Raw genomic sequence first — 17,389 nt, forward strand, 5'->3', positions numbered from 1 at the left:
TTCAGCAGAGAGTTGGAAATTACAAAGAGAAATGGAAATGCTTGAAATAAAAAGCATAACAGATGAAAATTCTTAACAAGCTCATTATTAGAATGGACACAGATGAGGAAAGATTCAAGGAACTTGAACATAAGGAAACAAAGAAGAAGATAAAAATAGTAAAAACTAAATAAAAACAAAAAACAAACACCCGAACAGAGCATCCAGGAATTGTGGGACAAGAACAAGCCATCTAATGTACATGCAATAGAAGTCCCAGAAAGAATAGGGCAGAAGGAATAATTGAAGAGATAAGATTTTTCAGAAATAGTAACATCAAACACACAGATAGGACAAACAGAATAAATTCCAAAAGCAAACCAAAACACACATGCATAGACACGTCATAGTCAAACTACTGAAAACTGAATGCAGCCAGATTAAAAAGAAACACAGAGACAAAAATAAGAATTACAGTACAGTACTCATCTAAACAATGGTGGTCTTTAAAGAATGAAAGTCAACCCAGAATTCTGTATTGAGCAAATCTCTTACAAAATAAAACTTGAGATAAAGGATTTTTCAGACAAAAATCTGAGAATGCATTGCCAGCAGACCTGATATGAGAAATGTTAAGGAAAGTTTTTCAGGTGCAAGTATGTTTACCAGATGGAAACTTGGATGCACACAAAGAAATGGAATGTTTTGTCACAAATTACCCCAAAACTCAGTGGTTTACACCAACAAACCTGACCCAATTTCTCAGTCTGTGGGTCAGGAATTCAACATCAGCTCAGCTGGGTAGTTTAGGGTTGCTGACCAGGGTTGCTCATGTGATTGCTGTCAAGATGTTGGCTGGAGCTTCATTGGAAGGCTTCACTAGAGCTGGGGGACCCACTTCCAAGCTCATTCTACACATGTAACTGGAGAAGGCTTTATTTCTTCACCATGTGGAATTCTCCATAGGGTTATTTGAATGTCCGCCTGGCATGTCTTCTTGTCTCCCCTAACCCAAGTGATCTGAGAGAAGAATGGAAGCTACAGTATCTTTTATGACTTGCAGAAATTTTTACATTCTTGGCAATTGTGGGTTACCATTCTGTTTGGAATAGCTGGAGTCTCAGATATAAGGGATGTGTGTACTCACAGATTTGGTTTTTCTCATGGCCTTGCACTGGGTGCTCAAGAGAAAGACCTGGAGCAGGTCAGGAGGCTGGAAGGCCTCCTGGCTTACAATATGATACACAGAAGAGCTGCTGCTGATGGGGGCTCGTGGAAATCACACGTTTCTACCTCTATTCATTAGAAGTGAGTCCCTACAGGCCACACTTTGAGAGGGAGAGGAGTGAGGCTATACCAAAGGGAGGAGTATCACAGAATCTGTGGAGATATTTTTAAAGCACCAACACCAGAAACTATAAAAATGAAGATAAATAAAAAATGTATTTGTTATTTTTATTGCTTCAAAAGAATTCAGTTAAAGCAAAAATAGTAACCATGTATTCTGCGGTTTATGATGCACATTAAAGTAAAATGTGTGACAATAGCATGAATGCGGGAAGAGAGGAATTGGAAATATATTGTAAGAGTGGTAATTCTTACAACTAATACATTCAGTGGTATACTACTTTGAAGGTGGACTGTGACAAGCTAACAATGTATATTGGAAGCCCTAGGGAAACCACTGAAACTTCTTTTTGTAAAGAGTTGTAACTAATAAACCAGTAGTGGAGATGAAATCAAGAAAATAGTCCCAAAATAAGTGAGAAAAGAGGAAAAAAGAAAGAAATGGAGTAAGTAGAAACTAGCAAAATGGTAGGTTTAAATTCACCCATGTCAATAATTAAGATGTAAATGGTTTAAATAGCCAATTACAAGTTATCAAAAAAAGATAATCAGAATGAATAAAAAGGCAAGACCTAGGTACATACTATCAATAAGTAACCCATTTTAGAGAGAAATTGGAAAGTTTAAAAGTAGGATCTTTTAATAAGCACTTGAAAAAACTGGCACGCTTCAAACAAGGTCTACAGTTCAGTAACAAGAGTCGTGCCAATGTCCATTTCATGGTTTTGATTACTGTCTTACAGTCACATGAAATGTTATTTTGGGGTGAAAGCTGGGTGACAGGCACAAAGGAACCCTCTACTTTTGTGTAACTTCTCCTGTCTTCTGGCAATGTGCACGAAACTAATAGGCTAACTTATTCACTCGTCAGCAGGGTTAAGACCAAACCCCAGACTCAGCAGTTTTGTTGACAAGTCTGGGATGCTGACAGACTTGGCATTCCAGATTTGGAAGGACAAGATCGCACAGGCCAGTTCAGGAATCTGAGACTTCCTAGGATACAGCAGCAAATGCTCTTGCCTACATGGTTAATATGGCAGGGAAGTAATGAGACCCCTTCCGTCTTGTTAATGATGTTGAACAGCTTGAGGTGGGTTTGAGATGAGTCACCCAAATTTGCTCACTCTTCCTGGCAGGAAGAGACAGGGATGTTACCGCTATGGAGCAGCAAGCCCTGCGGTCCCAGCCAGAAGGCCAGAAGGCTGTGGCTGCTAAGGAAAGAGTCCTCAACTGAGATTAATGTCAGCAATGAGGAATCTGCTATTCAATATAGAGCTTTGGGTGACCTGAAAGCAGAAGGCCACTTGGCTGAAGTGAGCATAGGTGGCCCCTCGAAAGTGTGGAAGAAGCTTTGCCTGTTAGTGTAAAGTCTTGCCACGGCCACACGTGGCTGGCAGTGAAGTTGGGGCTCTGGGTGCCAGGGTGGCCAAAGCTAGAAGCCTGGGGCCGGACAGCACAGTGGCATGTGCAGGAGCACAAAGTAAAGGGCCCCAGGGGCTGGGCACTCACTGGATGCTGGGAGCTCACAGGAGAGGCAGCAGCAGTGCTCCGGCATTAACTCTGGGCTCAGAGGTCAATGGAGAAAATCGGGTTTCCCTCCCACCCCTTCCTCCCACTGTCTCTGTGGACTGGCCTCCCCCTGCCTCCCAGCTCGGGGTAACTTGGGTCTCCTGGCAGCTGTGCTGTAGCCCCTGATGCACGTGTTAAACTTCCTGGTCTGTGATCGTGTAGGGGAAAAAGACACTTGAATTCAACCGATAGTTTGGACAGGGCTTGTAGTGGGAAGGAAGGTGTGAAATTGTTAGCACCTCATCTGAGCCAGGGGGAGCTGAGTTGCGAAGTGCCGGAATAGCAGGTGAATACGAGAAGCCAAAACGAAAGTAACAGTCAAACCTCTGATCCCTTCAATAATATAAGCAAGAGGCTAAACCAGACAAACCATCGGTAGCTCCCGGCTCCCATTTTCTCCCATGGAACAGCACACCAGTCAGGCATCAGCTGGGTCTGCACAGACATGGCAGTGGTCTCATTGCTAATGGAAGTCCAGACAGGCTCCTGCAAGCTTGCAGACCTGGGGAGTGGGGTGAAAGAGGAGGAGGGCCTAAGAGTGGTAAGAGTACTGAGTCAGAGTGTAGAAATGTCTTCAAGTTTACCCCTTTCCCTCCTAGAAGCAGGTCTCAGCAGAGACACCTGAGGAAGGCCTCTCCCAGAGCCCCTGACAAAGAGGCACTGGGCTAGGACCGAAGCTGTGAATAAGAGCCTGAGTTCTGGACTGCAAGTCCCACTAGACTGCAGTGCAGCAAGTCTGGTCCAGGGAGGCCAGCTTTGTTCCATGGACCTGCCAGGTAAAGCCTTTGTAATTACCTATGTTCAGGCCTGGAAAAAAAAAAAAAAAAAAAATCACACAGTTTTGGGTTTTGTTTTTTTTTACCAAGGAGTCACACACCTCAAAAATAACCTCTCACTGAGGCCCTTTGGGCCAATTCAATACATGTATCATGGATCTATTATTTACCTGAACTTTTCCTTCCAATTAAGTGTCATATTCAAGGACTGTCCCTTCCTGGGTGGCCCAGCAGAAATAATACTGAACTCCAGGAGAGAGAGTCCACAGCTTCAAAGACTCAATGGCTGCCTAAATTCTCACAGGCCATAGCCAGGTACTGTAATAGAATCAACTGCCTGACAATCACCAAAGACACCTTTGTACAAAAGGAGGAGGTTATTAGTTTGCTACTAAGCTTTGAGACTGAATGCCTCTTTGGTTTGACGTTCTTATTTGGAGGTGGGTCAATTTGGACTTGATGACTAACAAGGTGAAAAGGACAACAAGCCTCCCAAGTCAAAACAAATAGCATATTCAAGGGTGTAGCTGGCCTGGCCCTAGCAGCTTTTGGTACTATGATAAAATGGCAGCCATTCCTTTGGGGGTGAACTTTATGCCCCGCTCTGCCACCTAAAGCAAAGCCGCTGGTTCGGTGGGGCTCTTGACTCACAGACGTTACCTGAACTCCCAGGTCTAGATCCCTGGCTGGCTAAGTTGAAACCCAGTGGGGTGCAATGGGCTGTGGGCGTTCAGCCTCAGCGCCAGCCAGGTAAAACCAGAAGCAGATACGGTCCTTCCTGTCAGTGGCTAGAACTCAAAGCAGTGCTCAAGACTGGCCAGTCCTCCCCTTGACGAAGTTCAATACATTTTTACTGACTTCTGGATGGCTGCCAATGGCTTGTCTGGTATGCCAGCTGAACACCTATAGGCTGGCGGATTAAAGATACCTCTCTCCGGGCATTAGACTTAATAAACTGCTCAACTTCCGTAACAGTTAAAGAAATGAGTATTACAGTTAGATACTTTTTCCTATCATATGGACAAAAATGACAAGTTTAGCAAAATCCAGTATGGGCCAGAGAATGGATGCAAAGCTATTCCAAAACACTGTCAGTGATGTGTAAAATGTTCATCATTCTCAAAGGCAACTTGACTGAAAATGCACATACACCCTGGCTGAATGATTCTATGTATCTATACTGAACAGAAATAATCCAACATGTAAGAGGCAGGTACTAGCATGTTTCTAAAAGTGAGAGTAACCCTCCACGAAGTTTTGCTTGTGCCTCTCTCCCATTACCTACCATTTTATTTCTTTACCATTCCCACCAAACTTTAACATTCAAGAATCTATACATACATACCTGTCATCTTTGAATCTCCCCAGGATTCCACTGAAACGTTTTTTTCACCATAACATTAAAACTAATGTCCTGTGCTACTCTATGCAGTATTATATGTGAAAGCACCTGGTAGACAATGTAATTTCAGTCTCTGTTGACCGCTGTATAGTGATAGAAAAAGATGAAGATTAGTCACAGGACCTCATACAACCCTTTGAAGTAAGTGGTATCAATCCTCTTACAGGTGAGGAAACACACTCAGAGCACCTTGCCTGAGATCACAAACAGTAGTTCAGGGAAACACACGCAGAATATCTAAGAGCCAAGTCCAGGGCTTGTGCTACTAATGGCTGGTCCTGGAACTCTTGTACTCGTGTCCTTTACAGGTATTTCTCTATTATTTAACAAAAGCAAAGAGCAAGATTAATTAGTATCAGGCCTAACATACCCAAAGACCAAGTATTCTTGTTACCAACTTTCTAGAAGCATGTAAGAATAAGCTCATCTAAGGATTAAAAAGCATGTGTTCCATTAATTCAAATTCCCACATCTATAGTTACTACTTAGATGGAAACAACCAAGCAAATACTGTTTCGTAGCAATTGGCAGACTTTAATATTCAAGAAAAATTAAGTCCATCATACACATTAAAAATATAGGAAATTTCATGCAGACATGAAGCTTCCAATTCAGCCTTTGTGGCAACTTTTAGAATGAGAATTACATATAAATACAGTACATTTTACAGTTCCCAAACTTCATAATTTTATACTGTGATTTATACAGCTTCTCTATATTTTACATTTCCCATCTTGCTCACTTGATTAAAATACCCTAACCTGCACCGCTTCAGAATATGGGGGGGGTGGGGGGGAGGGAAGCAAGCACAATGACCTATCTCCTCCTGCTTTATGAAAATGAATGAAAACATTTGTATATAGAGCTAATATAAGGAAAAAGAACAAAAATTTTTAAGGCTTACATACTTTAGTAGCTAGGACTACACATAAGAAATAAAAAATTAAATCCTCCAGTGACACTTCTATTACTGATTGATACCACAATTTTCAAGTTTAGAATACATTAACTACAAAAGCAAGGAGAAAAAAAGTGATGCAAATTTGTGTAGAATATTTGAAAAACAGTAGTCATGATATGAGAAATTAAAAACAAATGAAATAACTGCAGAATTAACTAAAACGTAAGCTATAATTTAGAAATATAAGTAACATTATTAAAGAATAAAACCTGATAGCCAAAAGTTTAAGTAATAAAGCCAACTCCCTGCTGTCAACATATTTTTGCCTCTATGAGAAAAACAAGATCATCTGTTCTGATACAAGTAAAAAAGTGAATACCAGTCAGTGAATAAAAGGCCTTTCTACAGTACTCAAAAATAGCATGCATTCCTTTCCTTTCAATGGATTTTTTAAATACTTAGGATCCTTTTAAGCTTTTTTTTCTTAAACAAACAAAACCAAATTTGGATATTTTCCCCCTACCAATTAATTTAAAATTCATTCATGTGGTAGTTAATGAGAATTCTAATAACTGAACATCTGTCAAGTATGGGAGGGGGGGAGACAAAAAAGAGAAATCGTTTTTGGGTTGTTTTTGTTTTTTTTTTTAACTCAAGAGGCTACAGGCTTCCACAATTTAGCAAGTCAAATAACCTTCACAGGGCCCTTTACTGCATAACAGGACCAAAGGCCACAAGAGCTCCTTACTGTCCACGGAAAAGCTCCTACTAGTAAGATGCCAAACTGCGCAGACTCCCCCAACCTAACTAACAAAAACGGCCTGAAGATTCACAAGTAAGTTTTCCTATTAGAACATGACATTAATCCTACAGCACGTTATTGAAATTAAGTCTATCTAATTCAAATTGCCACAGAGGTCATTTAATGCCATCATAATCACCTGTGAAAATATCCAACAAGCGTACTTCCTTTTCCCAAGAAAGGTTAAAACATGAAATTAGTCATCTCTGCTTTCCAAGCTACTGGAAACAAAATAAACATAAAAAAAATACAAAGGAAAACACCCTCCAATAGGAAAGATCTGCTAGAGGTAGAAATTTAAAGCAGCAGATACTGTTTTAACTCTAGCTATCAGGGAACAAAATTGGTGTTAATCTGAAATCACATGAACGGCTGCTTCTTACAATATTGAAGACACAATATTAAATTACTACCATGGGCAGTAATTTATCCCTGAATTTCACATTCAGAATTTCCCCACGGTAATACCATCATGACCGTTTAACTGAAAAAAAAAAAAAAAAAAAAAAGTGCTTGCTTTTGTGATCCAGGTAATTTAAAGAAAAGACATTATTGTAAACATTCACTGACAGACTGTATTCACTTCTAGTTTAAAATCATACATTTCAAATGGGAGATTTTATTCTCATTTCCCCATTTTCCGAGCAGTACCTTGAATAAAGGCTTTTGTGCCTCATTTAAGAGTGTTGAGATCTCATACATTTCAGAGTGATTCATGATGAGTATGCTTTCAAATAGTGTTCAGTTTAGTGTGCCCAAAAGACAAATTTCTCAGTTACTTGAATGCCTGAATGCATTTTACTGGCCTGTGATCTTATTAAATTCAGCATTTCATAAAAATGAATGGTTGATGCTTCTCTAAGTTCAGCTGAGCTAGAAAAAAAAAATAATTTGAATGATAAAAGGACAGACACACATTCTATGTATGGATTGCTTAGGTCCAACACAAACAAAAGTCCCAATTCCAGATGCTGAATGTGACAGAGGATCCTCAGACTCTTTTAAAAATAACCTGTGCAATGCACACAAAACAGAGATTTGGGGGACTTCAATACTAGTAGTCATTAGTATGGCAGACTGGCAACAGACAGCTTCATGAAGACCACTGGAGATAAAGTTTTTTCTACTGAAAGACAATTCTGGGCTTCAAGGAAAAAGTATACTTGAAGACATTTCCTCCATTTTTACTTCTGTAGTACAAATATGCATGGCATAGTATATTTCTGAAAAAGCAATAGACGTATTAAGAAAATAGACGCTATTTCTAAATTTTGTTAGGAATAAGAAGGCACCACTGATTTGAGGTTGTGTCCTGTCATTGGGATAGTTGATTTTGAGTTGTTTATTTCAGCATTTGCTCTTATCAAACTTTTTTCTGCTGATACCACTTGAGAACGTTACTGTGGTTTACGGACCACAAACAAGACACATTCATAGTAGTATTTCATCATGGAGAGATCATTCACAGTATATGTTGACAAGACAGATTCTTTTTCCACCTGGAATGCAAACAATAATCATAATGATGATGATGACCATGATGATAACACAAACAAAGTATTTGTGACAGGTGCTATTTTAAACATACTCTGTTTATTAATTCATTTATTACATACAAACACCCCCTTAAGATTGGCATTATTAGTAATCGCACTTTACAAAGAACAGATTGCTCATGGTCACACCACTAATAAGAGCTGGAGCTCTACGTGACTGTGATATATTGCTTCTCTTCATTTTTTTTTTTTTTGCTTCATTTTTAAGAACAAATCTGTTGTTTATTTTTTTTTAATGAATGAAATGGTTTTAAATAAACACACAACTAAAACACAAGTCAAAGTATCATAAAACCTTATAATCACATGATAAAAAAGACTGAACACTACAGAAGTACACACAGTGAACAATATCACTGCCCTCCCCCCTTCATCTGCTCTTCCAGACGCTAGTCAGCTTGGTATCTCCCCGTCTACCAGGACCGATATTGTGATAACGGTAAACTGCCATGTACTGAAAGCAGACTGATGACACCAGGGATTATAGTTTTCCATTTACTTACACATTATGCCGAATCCTAATAATTCTAAAAGCTAAGTATTATTTTCACTTTATGGATGAGAAAACAAAGAGATTAAGAGGTAAAGCCAGGAACTCGTAACAGTCCCATTCCTGTCTAAGAGCATTGGAAGTGAAACTTGATTCCATCCTTACCTCCACCTGGAATCCATACTGCAGAACAACATTTTTTATATCTTCATAGCTCAATTCTATGGAAAGTTCATTTGCCAAATTTTCAAAGTGGTACAGCAGAGGACCTATGGTTTAAAGATATTATGAATGTATTACTTAAATATAAACATGCACTAGTTGCTGTGTTAGAACTGCAAGTTGAATTATAAGATAGGTAGTATAAGAAACAAACATAAAAGGGAGAAGAGAACCTTTACATTTGCCAAAGGCATGTGTCCGGACCCCTGAAACTTTGGCCCATTCAAGTGCTGGGCCCACACTCGTGGGGAGGGAGTCCCTCTGGTGCACCAGGGTTGCACTGTGATTCTCCACATATGAGCCTTACACCTGGAACTCTTAAATCACTGAAGGAGCAACTGGATCAGAGAATGTGAAGTCCCTAAATTCCAAAGGTATACTGTAATTATAATTAAGTAAATGCACAGCTGCAGCTACAAACTGGTATCATGTGAAAACAGAAGGGTCCTCAAGCTAGCCTAGGTCTAAGAGAGGGTCTGGGGATGGTGGGAATTTATAGGCAAGGCTTCCTGGAAGGAAGACATGACACCAGAGCTGGCTTTTTGAGGGCACAACTCACATCCCAGCTCTAACAGTTACTAATGGGCCCGTGGGCAAGTCACTAGCTCTGCTCCATCTAATATGACTTCAGTGTGAGGTAACATGCAATACACCTGGCAGAGAGAAGGCATTCAGTACATGATAGCAATCACAGCTTTTTAAAATGACATTCCCCCTCTGCTATTCTCTCATTCCACGTATCCAGGGAACTATCGTCTGACTCAAACCAGAGTCTCCAATCTTTCAATCGCTCACATTCTGCCCAATTCATCATCAGCCTCATCCAGGCAACACTATCATTTAATAGTTACTTCAGGACTAATCTAAACAATCTTCTCTTTACCTTTCATTGGGTTAACTACAGATCCAGTGCCCATCTCACCACTCCTACCCCTCATACAATGTGCTAATCACAGGAAGTAAGCGTAACAACAGGACAGTTTCTCCTCCCAAAAGGCTCATCACTCTGTGGAACATACGAACAGTTAAAACATTCTTCTTCCTCTCTTTTTTACCCTACATAAACCACTAGGAAAAATGACTATGAATATATACGTCAGTACTCTTTTTAGAAGAAAACAATGGTTCACCATCAAACTATTCTGCCAAGCTTAATTTCCTGTTAGTTTTATTAGTACTACTAAAAATGACAGTAGCTACCATTTATTGAGCACTGCTGTGTCCTAGACCATCCCGAGGCCTTTGAAGCCTTGTTATAAACATGAAGAGCCTCATAGCAATCTGCCCAGCTCTAAAGTGTATGATGTTCCTGCTCCATTATTTTAAGAACCTCCAGCATTATTGCCTTCTTATGTCTAAATAAACACTCCAATGACTCTTACACACTATGGTCATATTGTACCTCTATACTCATGTTGTGTTCCACCTAGAAGGCTCCAACTCCCCAACTCAAGCTTTAGCCATGCTCCAAAACCTTGCTGAAATCAAGTTTAAAAAAAAAAATTTTTTTAAAGACTTTATTTAACAGAGAGACAGACAGGGAACACAAGCAGGGGCAGAGGGACAGGGAGAAGCAGGCTCCCCGCAGAGCAAGGAGCCTGATGCGGGGCTTGATCCCAAGACCCTGAGATCATGACCTGAGCCGAAGGCAGACGCCCAACGACTGAGCCACCCAGGCACCCCTGAAATGAAGTTTTAACATAATTCACCCAAGTTTCCAGCCCTATTGCTCACTCTCTTAATATAGCCTACTTTAAAATTCATGTAATGTAGTATGGCATTGCTCACTGATTATTTTTCATGTAATCTGCACTTTTAACCAGATTACAAGCTACATGAGTAAAGGAACACATCTTCAGTTTCTTGTGAGTCCACCACAATGCTCAGCATAGCAGTGTACAGTTATGCATCTGTAATTTTACCACCCAAATATAACCATTACAGTTGTATATTTTTTACAGTCTATTACAGATGGTACTTCGACAAATATCTTTGTGCATATTTTAGCCTTCTACAAGTATAATCAATCTAACATTTCTACATACCATTCTCTATTAAAAAGAACCAGGGGGGGGCGCCTGGGTGGCTCAGTCGTTAAGTTAAGCCTCTGCCTTCGGCTCAGGTCATGATCCCAGGGTCCTGGGATCGAGCCCCGCATCGGGCTCCCTGCTCCGCGGGAAGCCTGCTTCTCCCTCTCCCACTCCCCCTGCTTGTGTTCCCTCTCTTGCTGTGTCTCTGTCAAATAAATAAGTAAAATCTTTAAAAAAAAAAAAAAAGGAACCAGGGATCCTTGGGGGGTGGGGGAGAATGGCTGCTCTCGGGGCCTGGCAGAGAGAGTACAAGAGCTTGGAGCACTGGTGGTGCCAGAAAGGAGGCGCTCAAACAGGGACAGGGACATGTCAAATGGACAAAGGAGAAGGGCGCCCCACGTGCCAAATCTGGGACAAGTTAATTTAAACCATTTATCTCCTTAAGGTTCTAAAAATTCCAGTTAAGAGACAGATTGTTATATTGGATAACAAAAGGTAACTACGCTGTTTATAAAACACATCTAAAACAAAGATATAGAAAGGATTTAAGATACAGAAAAAGATACACATTAACTAGAAGAAAGCTTGTGGTAGCTATCTTGAAATGCCCACTTAAAGAAACACGGCTTGTGAGTGCTCCGCGTGCTTGCTGCAGCCGTCGCCTCCGCTGCGACCAAGATGGCAGGGAGACTCGCCACCTTCCTCAAGGATGCCTGGGCCAAGGAGCCGGTGCTGGTCCTGTCCTTCACCATCGGGGGCCTTGCTCTAATTCTGCCCACCCTCAGCCCCTTCACCAAATATGCCACCATGATCAACCAGGCCACGCCCTACAACTATCCAGTGCCCCTCCGAGATGATGGGAACATGCCCGACGTGCCCAGCCACCCCCAGGACCCCCAGGGCCCAAGCTTGGAGTGGCTGAAGAACTTGTGAGCACCCCGGGTGACATGGAGGAGGCCCCTCCCCTGAGCCAATAAAATGTGAAAAGCGACCCCAGAAAAAAAAAAAAAGAAACATGGCTTGCAATTGTTCAAAACAAAAAAGCTGGCACTCAAACCTCAGCAAAAAGTTTTACGGCTGGGTAGGGAGCTCTCGTGGGTGCAGGTCGCGGGGGTGGGGGGGTGGTGGTCACCGTCCGCTCATTTTCCAATCTCCTTCTTTTCTGTCCTACATCTCACCCTCACTCTCTACTAGGTCATGTCTTCATAAATTGTATTCTTTCCCATTCACTTTTTCCAGTAAATTAAACTTCTGGTCTTTGCCTGAGCATGGAGTAGGCATCTTGGTTACTTGGTTACATAGGGGTCAAGATCTTCAACTTCTGTTTTTCCCCATATAGTCACTCATATTCCAGAATTATTCCAGGTCCTCCATACAGCCAGTCATTTTCCAGGGTTACTGCAGGTCAACCGGCTCTGTTCACACTGGGTTTTTTGCAAAACTTACCCAGCTACCCCATCTGAAAAAATGTTACATTTTGTTGTCTCCTGATGACCTCCCTGCCATTTTCTGACATTATTTTAGACCCTTTTTATATTTTTACAACCAACGTAACAAGGTCTCAGTGTGTAAAGGAGGCAATGTGTCCGTTATCTACCTTTTACAGGAAACCTCTCATGTTTCAAAAAATATCCAGCTTTGGAATGCTTGAAAACTTGTTAGGACTCATTACACTTTATAAAGCTCTCCTTTGCTACTCGTGAGATGACAGAAAATACACACACTGGTCTCTGGCACCGGGCTCCTGAAACCCTTGTAATTTCCTAAGTGATAAGAACACTAGGCGCATCTTTTGTTCAAATATTAGGTCCCTGCCACGGGGCTCCTGGACGGCTACTGGATGAGGCCTAGTCACCAAAAAGACCAAGCCATGATTAGAAGCTTGGATTTTCAGCCCTGCCCCACTATTCTCTTAAGAAAGGGAGAGGGCTTAAAAATGGAATGACTGATCATGCCTACATGATGAAGCCTCCATAAAATCCCCAAAGCACGGAGTTCAGAGAGCTACTGGCATGAACATGTGGAGGTGCTGGGAGACTGGCAACACCCGGACAGAGCATGGAAGCTCCACAGCCCTTCCCAGATCCTCTGCCATACGCATCTCTTCCATCTGCATGTTCACCTGGATCCTTCACATCCTTTAATAAAATGGTCAACCTATGTGTTTCCCTAAGGTCCATGAGCCACTGTAGCAATCAAACCCAAAGAGGGGGTTGTTGGAACCTCCAATCTGCAGCCTATAGATCTACAGCTGGTCAGAAGCACAAGTGACAGTTTGTGACGAGCGTGTGAAGTTGTGGGAGTGAAGGGAGAGGGTCCTGTGAGACGGAACCCTTCACCTGTGGTATCTCACAGTATCTCCAGGTAGACAGTATCAGGAGTTAAAGTGTAGGGCACCCAGCTGGTATCACAGAGAATTGCTTGTTGTAGAGGGAAAAACCCCCATTTGGTGACTAGACGACGTGTCAGACGTCTGAGTGTTTTATTGTATGAGGAATAAAGGAGACACACAGGGAAGAACTGGGTTTTTCCCCACATAGGAAGGAAAGAACTGCGGGTCTTTCTTTTTAGTACTTTAACCTGTTTATTCTTCCAGATGAAGTTAGGTTCCGTCTGCTAATTGCCTGCCCTCCACTACTGGACTATAAACGCATCAGTGCATGCACATGCACCCACACACAGGTTGTACAATAAATTACACATACATGGGTTTAAGGGTCACCACGAAAAACTGAAGAACAGGATGCACAGGCACTTTTCTACATTTTGCTAAATCATAGCCTTTCCCAAAGGACACAGGGAAACGGTTCTCTTAAAAAGCTCACTCTCACTAGCTTTCCCTAACCTGAGGAATATTAGAATACTTCAGATCCCCCTTAAAGAGGTTTTTAAATTAACAATATTCCCACTTGTGATTTCATAGAATGTAGACAGTATCTTCACTGTAATTTAACTTCCAATGTAGCTTTTCAGTATTCCATTATGGCTAGCAGGGACTGTTCTCATCCTCTATGAATATAGTGACGTTACGGTCTTGTGTCAGCATGGTTAGGGTGAAATCAACCCCCAGGGGCTGATGCACTCTCAGTTTACAGATAAAATTATTTTTCCAGGTCCATCTGACTGACGCCAAAACCATGGGAATGTTACGAATTTACTAAAAGAAATGCCACTTTGTCCTGTCTCCTGGCAGCCAGTCTTCTGTGTCATCTTAACATTACTCTGCTTCCACCTTCAAATTTTGAAACAATACACTCATACACAGAAGTTAATGAAGAGCCACTGGTTGTCAGGCTCTGCAGGAGATAAAGAGCGAGCATTAGCTTCCAGCCCTCACTGAGCTCAGAGACTACTAGAGAAAACAAAAACATATGGGTGGCAACACCATGTTGTGTTAAATGCTCACGGATTCTGCGAGAATATAAAAGAGGAATACAGCAAACATTTATTCCAGCCTGAAAGGATCACCTCAGCTGAGTGTTAAGAGCACCCAGGAAAAAGCCAACATGAGAACAGAGGGAAGAGAGAAAGGGCATCTGCAGTCAGGGCTGGGGCAGTGACAAAACAGAAATAATGAAGCTAAGACACAAAGATCACAAAGGGCACTATGCCCAACCCTGAAGAGTTTCGGGTATCTAGAAAGCTAGAATTTTATGTAGGGAGTGTGACAGGAATAGATTCACGTGTTAGGAGGATCTTTCTAGTGGTAACATACGGAGGACTAAAAGAGGCACAGAGGGTTGGAGACAACTTGAAGGTGGGGCTACCCCAATGGAACGGTTGCAGTAATCCGGGCAAGCAGTGATGAGGGCCTGAACTAAGGAATTAGCATGAGGTTGGAACAATGGTTCTCAACTGGGTTGATTTTGCATTTCCATCATCACAACTGGGTGGTCCTGCTGCAATCGAATAAGCAGAAGCCAGGAATGCTGCTCACCATTCCACAGTGAGCAGGACAACCCTCCTTCTCCACACCCTCCACATGAAGAACAATCCAGCCCCATATGTCAACAGTGCCACTGCTGAGACACCCTGGGACAGAAGGAAATTCAAGACCTACGGAGAAGCTTTAGGAGACACGCCTTGTGGACTGACTGCGTGCAGATGGTGAGGAAGAAGAGGGGTAAAGGAGGACGCACAGGTTTCTGGTTGGGGGAATCTGCGTCAACGATGGATCAGAAAAGACAAGGGGTTTTTCCTGGATTTTGAAGTATCCAAGTTGGTACACAGTGGCTTGGACCATAACAGATAGTTGGACCAGAGATACAGAATGGGAAATGAAAGAATAGGAGGAGCCGCGATAGGAATTACATGGAGTAAAGGATGTGCACATGGCATGAAGAGTAAGAACACTCTTCTGAACAGATACCCAGAGCGCACCAGTCTAAGAGAATCGTCATTTTTAAAATTCTTCAGCTTATACATGTAAAGAATTTTCTTTGGAAAGTACTAACCTTCCAAATAACTATTTTTAAGGACTATGCTTCTCCATTATTCCAATGCTCAGAATTGTTTTGGAACTCTGTCGTATGAAGAGTAGAAGCTCTCCTAAATTGACCTTCCCCCCCTAACCCAAGTGCCCTATTACCTCATGCCTGGGACAGATCACAGCGCGGCCCAGCATGTCTGCTCTTATCAAACAGTAGGCTTATGAAGAGCCAATTTTATTTGTTCCGGGCAGTTATAATTACTGTTATTACATAACTGAATAAAATATTAATAAACCAAATGAAATAAAAGTTCAAACAGAAAAGTTGTTTCTGTGAAAGTTAACGCTTTGGAAATACATGAAACCTTACCATGACTCAGTAATTGGAGTCAGAAATATTAATCACATAATTAACATGAACTGTTAGGCTCAGGATGAGCCTGCAGAATTATCTGGTTAGGCATTAAAGGGGTTGGATCTGAGCTGTGAGCCTGTCTCTGCCATATATATAAGCTCCGGGACGCCCCTGCTAGTTACTTACAGCGAGATTCAGACTCACCAACTATAAAAATACCATCTCAACATAGGGTTGTTTTGAGATTCAGTAAGGTATTTGCTCACCCACAGCGGGAATGCAGTTGACCCTTGAACATCACAGGTTCGAACTACACAGGTCTGCTTCTACACGTTTTGTTTTGTTGATAAAAATACAGCACAGTACTGTCAATGTATTTTCTCTTCCTTATGATTTTCTTAGTAACATTCCTTTCTCTAGCTTACTTTACTGCAAGAATACAGTATATAATACATGTAGTAAATAAAATACACACTAATTGTTTATGTTATCAGTAGGCTTCTGGTCAACAGCAGGTTAATAGTTAGTTTTTGGTGAGTCAAAAGTTATACAGATTTTTGATTGTGCAAGGGGTCAGCATCCCTAAGGCCCACACTGTTAAAGGGTCAACTGTATCACATTTCAATCATTCCTTGGGAAATTTTTAAAGAAACTTACTTTAAAGAAGTGACTCCTTTGAAAGAGGACCTAAGGTTTGGGATAACTTTCATATTACGGTTGCATTTTACAGCCACTCTCATCTGTCCCATGAAATTCTAGAGAGAAGTTTGAAAAGATCTATTTCTATCTCTAGTCTTTTTTTTTTAAATTTTTTTTTATTCTTATGTTAATCCCCATACATTACATCATTAGTTTTAGATGATCTATCTCTAGTCTTAGTCCTAATGGCAAAATCTGCGGTGAAGTCCAATCATTAAAAAAAGAGCACGTGACAGAACCCAACAACAAGACTAGACCAATCCTGAAGGCCACGGACTCCAACAATGTGTTATCTCTTGGGGCTTCCACTGCTTTGAGAGGAACTCCACACTAACTGGGATACAGTCTAATGGAAATGATACAACATAACTATCACCTTTGTGAACCTTTGGTACCCTAAAGTTACCAAAGAGAGGATAGCTATAAGTACTCAGATTCATGTGTAAGATTCTAATAAACACTGAGGAACTTACCTAGATTTATCCAAATTCCACCTGGCTTGAGTATTTTCCATATTGTGTCAATATAATCAATGACATTGTGAGCTGTGTCTATGAAGAAACAGGTAGCAATACAGTCCCAGGTATCTATTCAAGGAAAACCACATTACTACATTCATTACGTTATATTTCCTTTCCTTTTAATTACTTCTACAAATGTTACCTCTTACAGATTATGAATATTTCATTTAACTGGAGGAATACAGAAGCTAAACTTCTAATCAACAAGGTAATTAGGGTAACTAAGCAATCATTTATGACATGCTTCACAGTTCATGAAAGTTTTTACTAATAATTTGATAATCACTTTAGAAACCATTTTTTTTTTTTTT

General features: G+C 41.1%; 2 protein-coding genes across 2 annotated transcripts in view; one reads left to right on the forward strand and one right to left on the reverse strand.

Moving 5' to 3' along the window:
• Window positions 1–8,074: 8,074 nt before the first annotated feature.
• The window catches only part of CARNMT1 (carnosine N-methyltransferase 1), a 38,566-nt gene continuing 29,251 nt past the window's right edge, over window positions 8,075–17,389 (reverse strand). The window contains exons 6-8 of the mRNA XM_021689368.1: window positions 17,031–17,144; window positions 8,988–9,091; window positions 8,075–8,275 (exon numbers count right to left, since the gene is read on the reverse strand). Coding sequence (XP_021545043.1) covers window positions 8,174–8,275; window positions 8,988–9,091; window positions 17,031–17,144 — 320 coding nt within the window. The 3' untranslated portion in view covers window positions 8,075–8,173. The remainder of the gene's footprint in view (window positions 8,276–8,987; window positions 9,092–17,030; window positions 17,145–17,389) is intronic.
• LOC110579713 (NADH dehydrogenase [ubiquinone] 1 alpha subcomplex subunit 3-like) lies at window positions 11,741–12,078 on the forward strand. Its single transcript, XM_044920384.1, has one exon. It carries the CDS (start codon window positions 11,753–11,755, stop codon window positions 12,005–12,007), a length of 255 nt encoding a protein of 84 aa, XP_044776319.1. The 5' UTR covers window positions 11,741–11,752; the 3' UTR covers window positions 12,008–12,078.

Source organism: Neomonachus schauinslandi, chromosome 13 (genome assembly GCF_002201575.2).
Source record: "Neomonachus schauinslandi chromosome 13, ASM220157v2, whole genome shotgun sequence".
NCBI classification, from domain to species: Eukaryota; Metazoa; Chordata; class Mammalia; order Carnivora; family Phocidae; genus Neomonachus; species Neomonachus schauinslandi.

Bases quoted from the DNA above. Each gene is read 5' to 3' on its own strand.
- LOC110579713 (XM_044920384.1), top strand. From the start codon at position 11,753: ATGGCAGGGAGACTCGCCACCTTCCTCAAGGATGCCTGGGCCAAGGAG.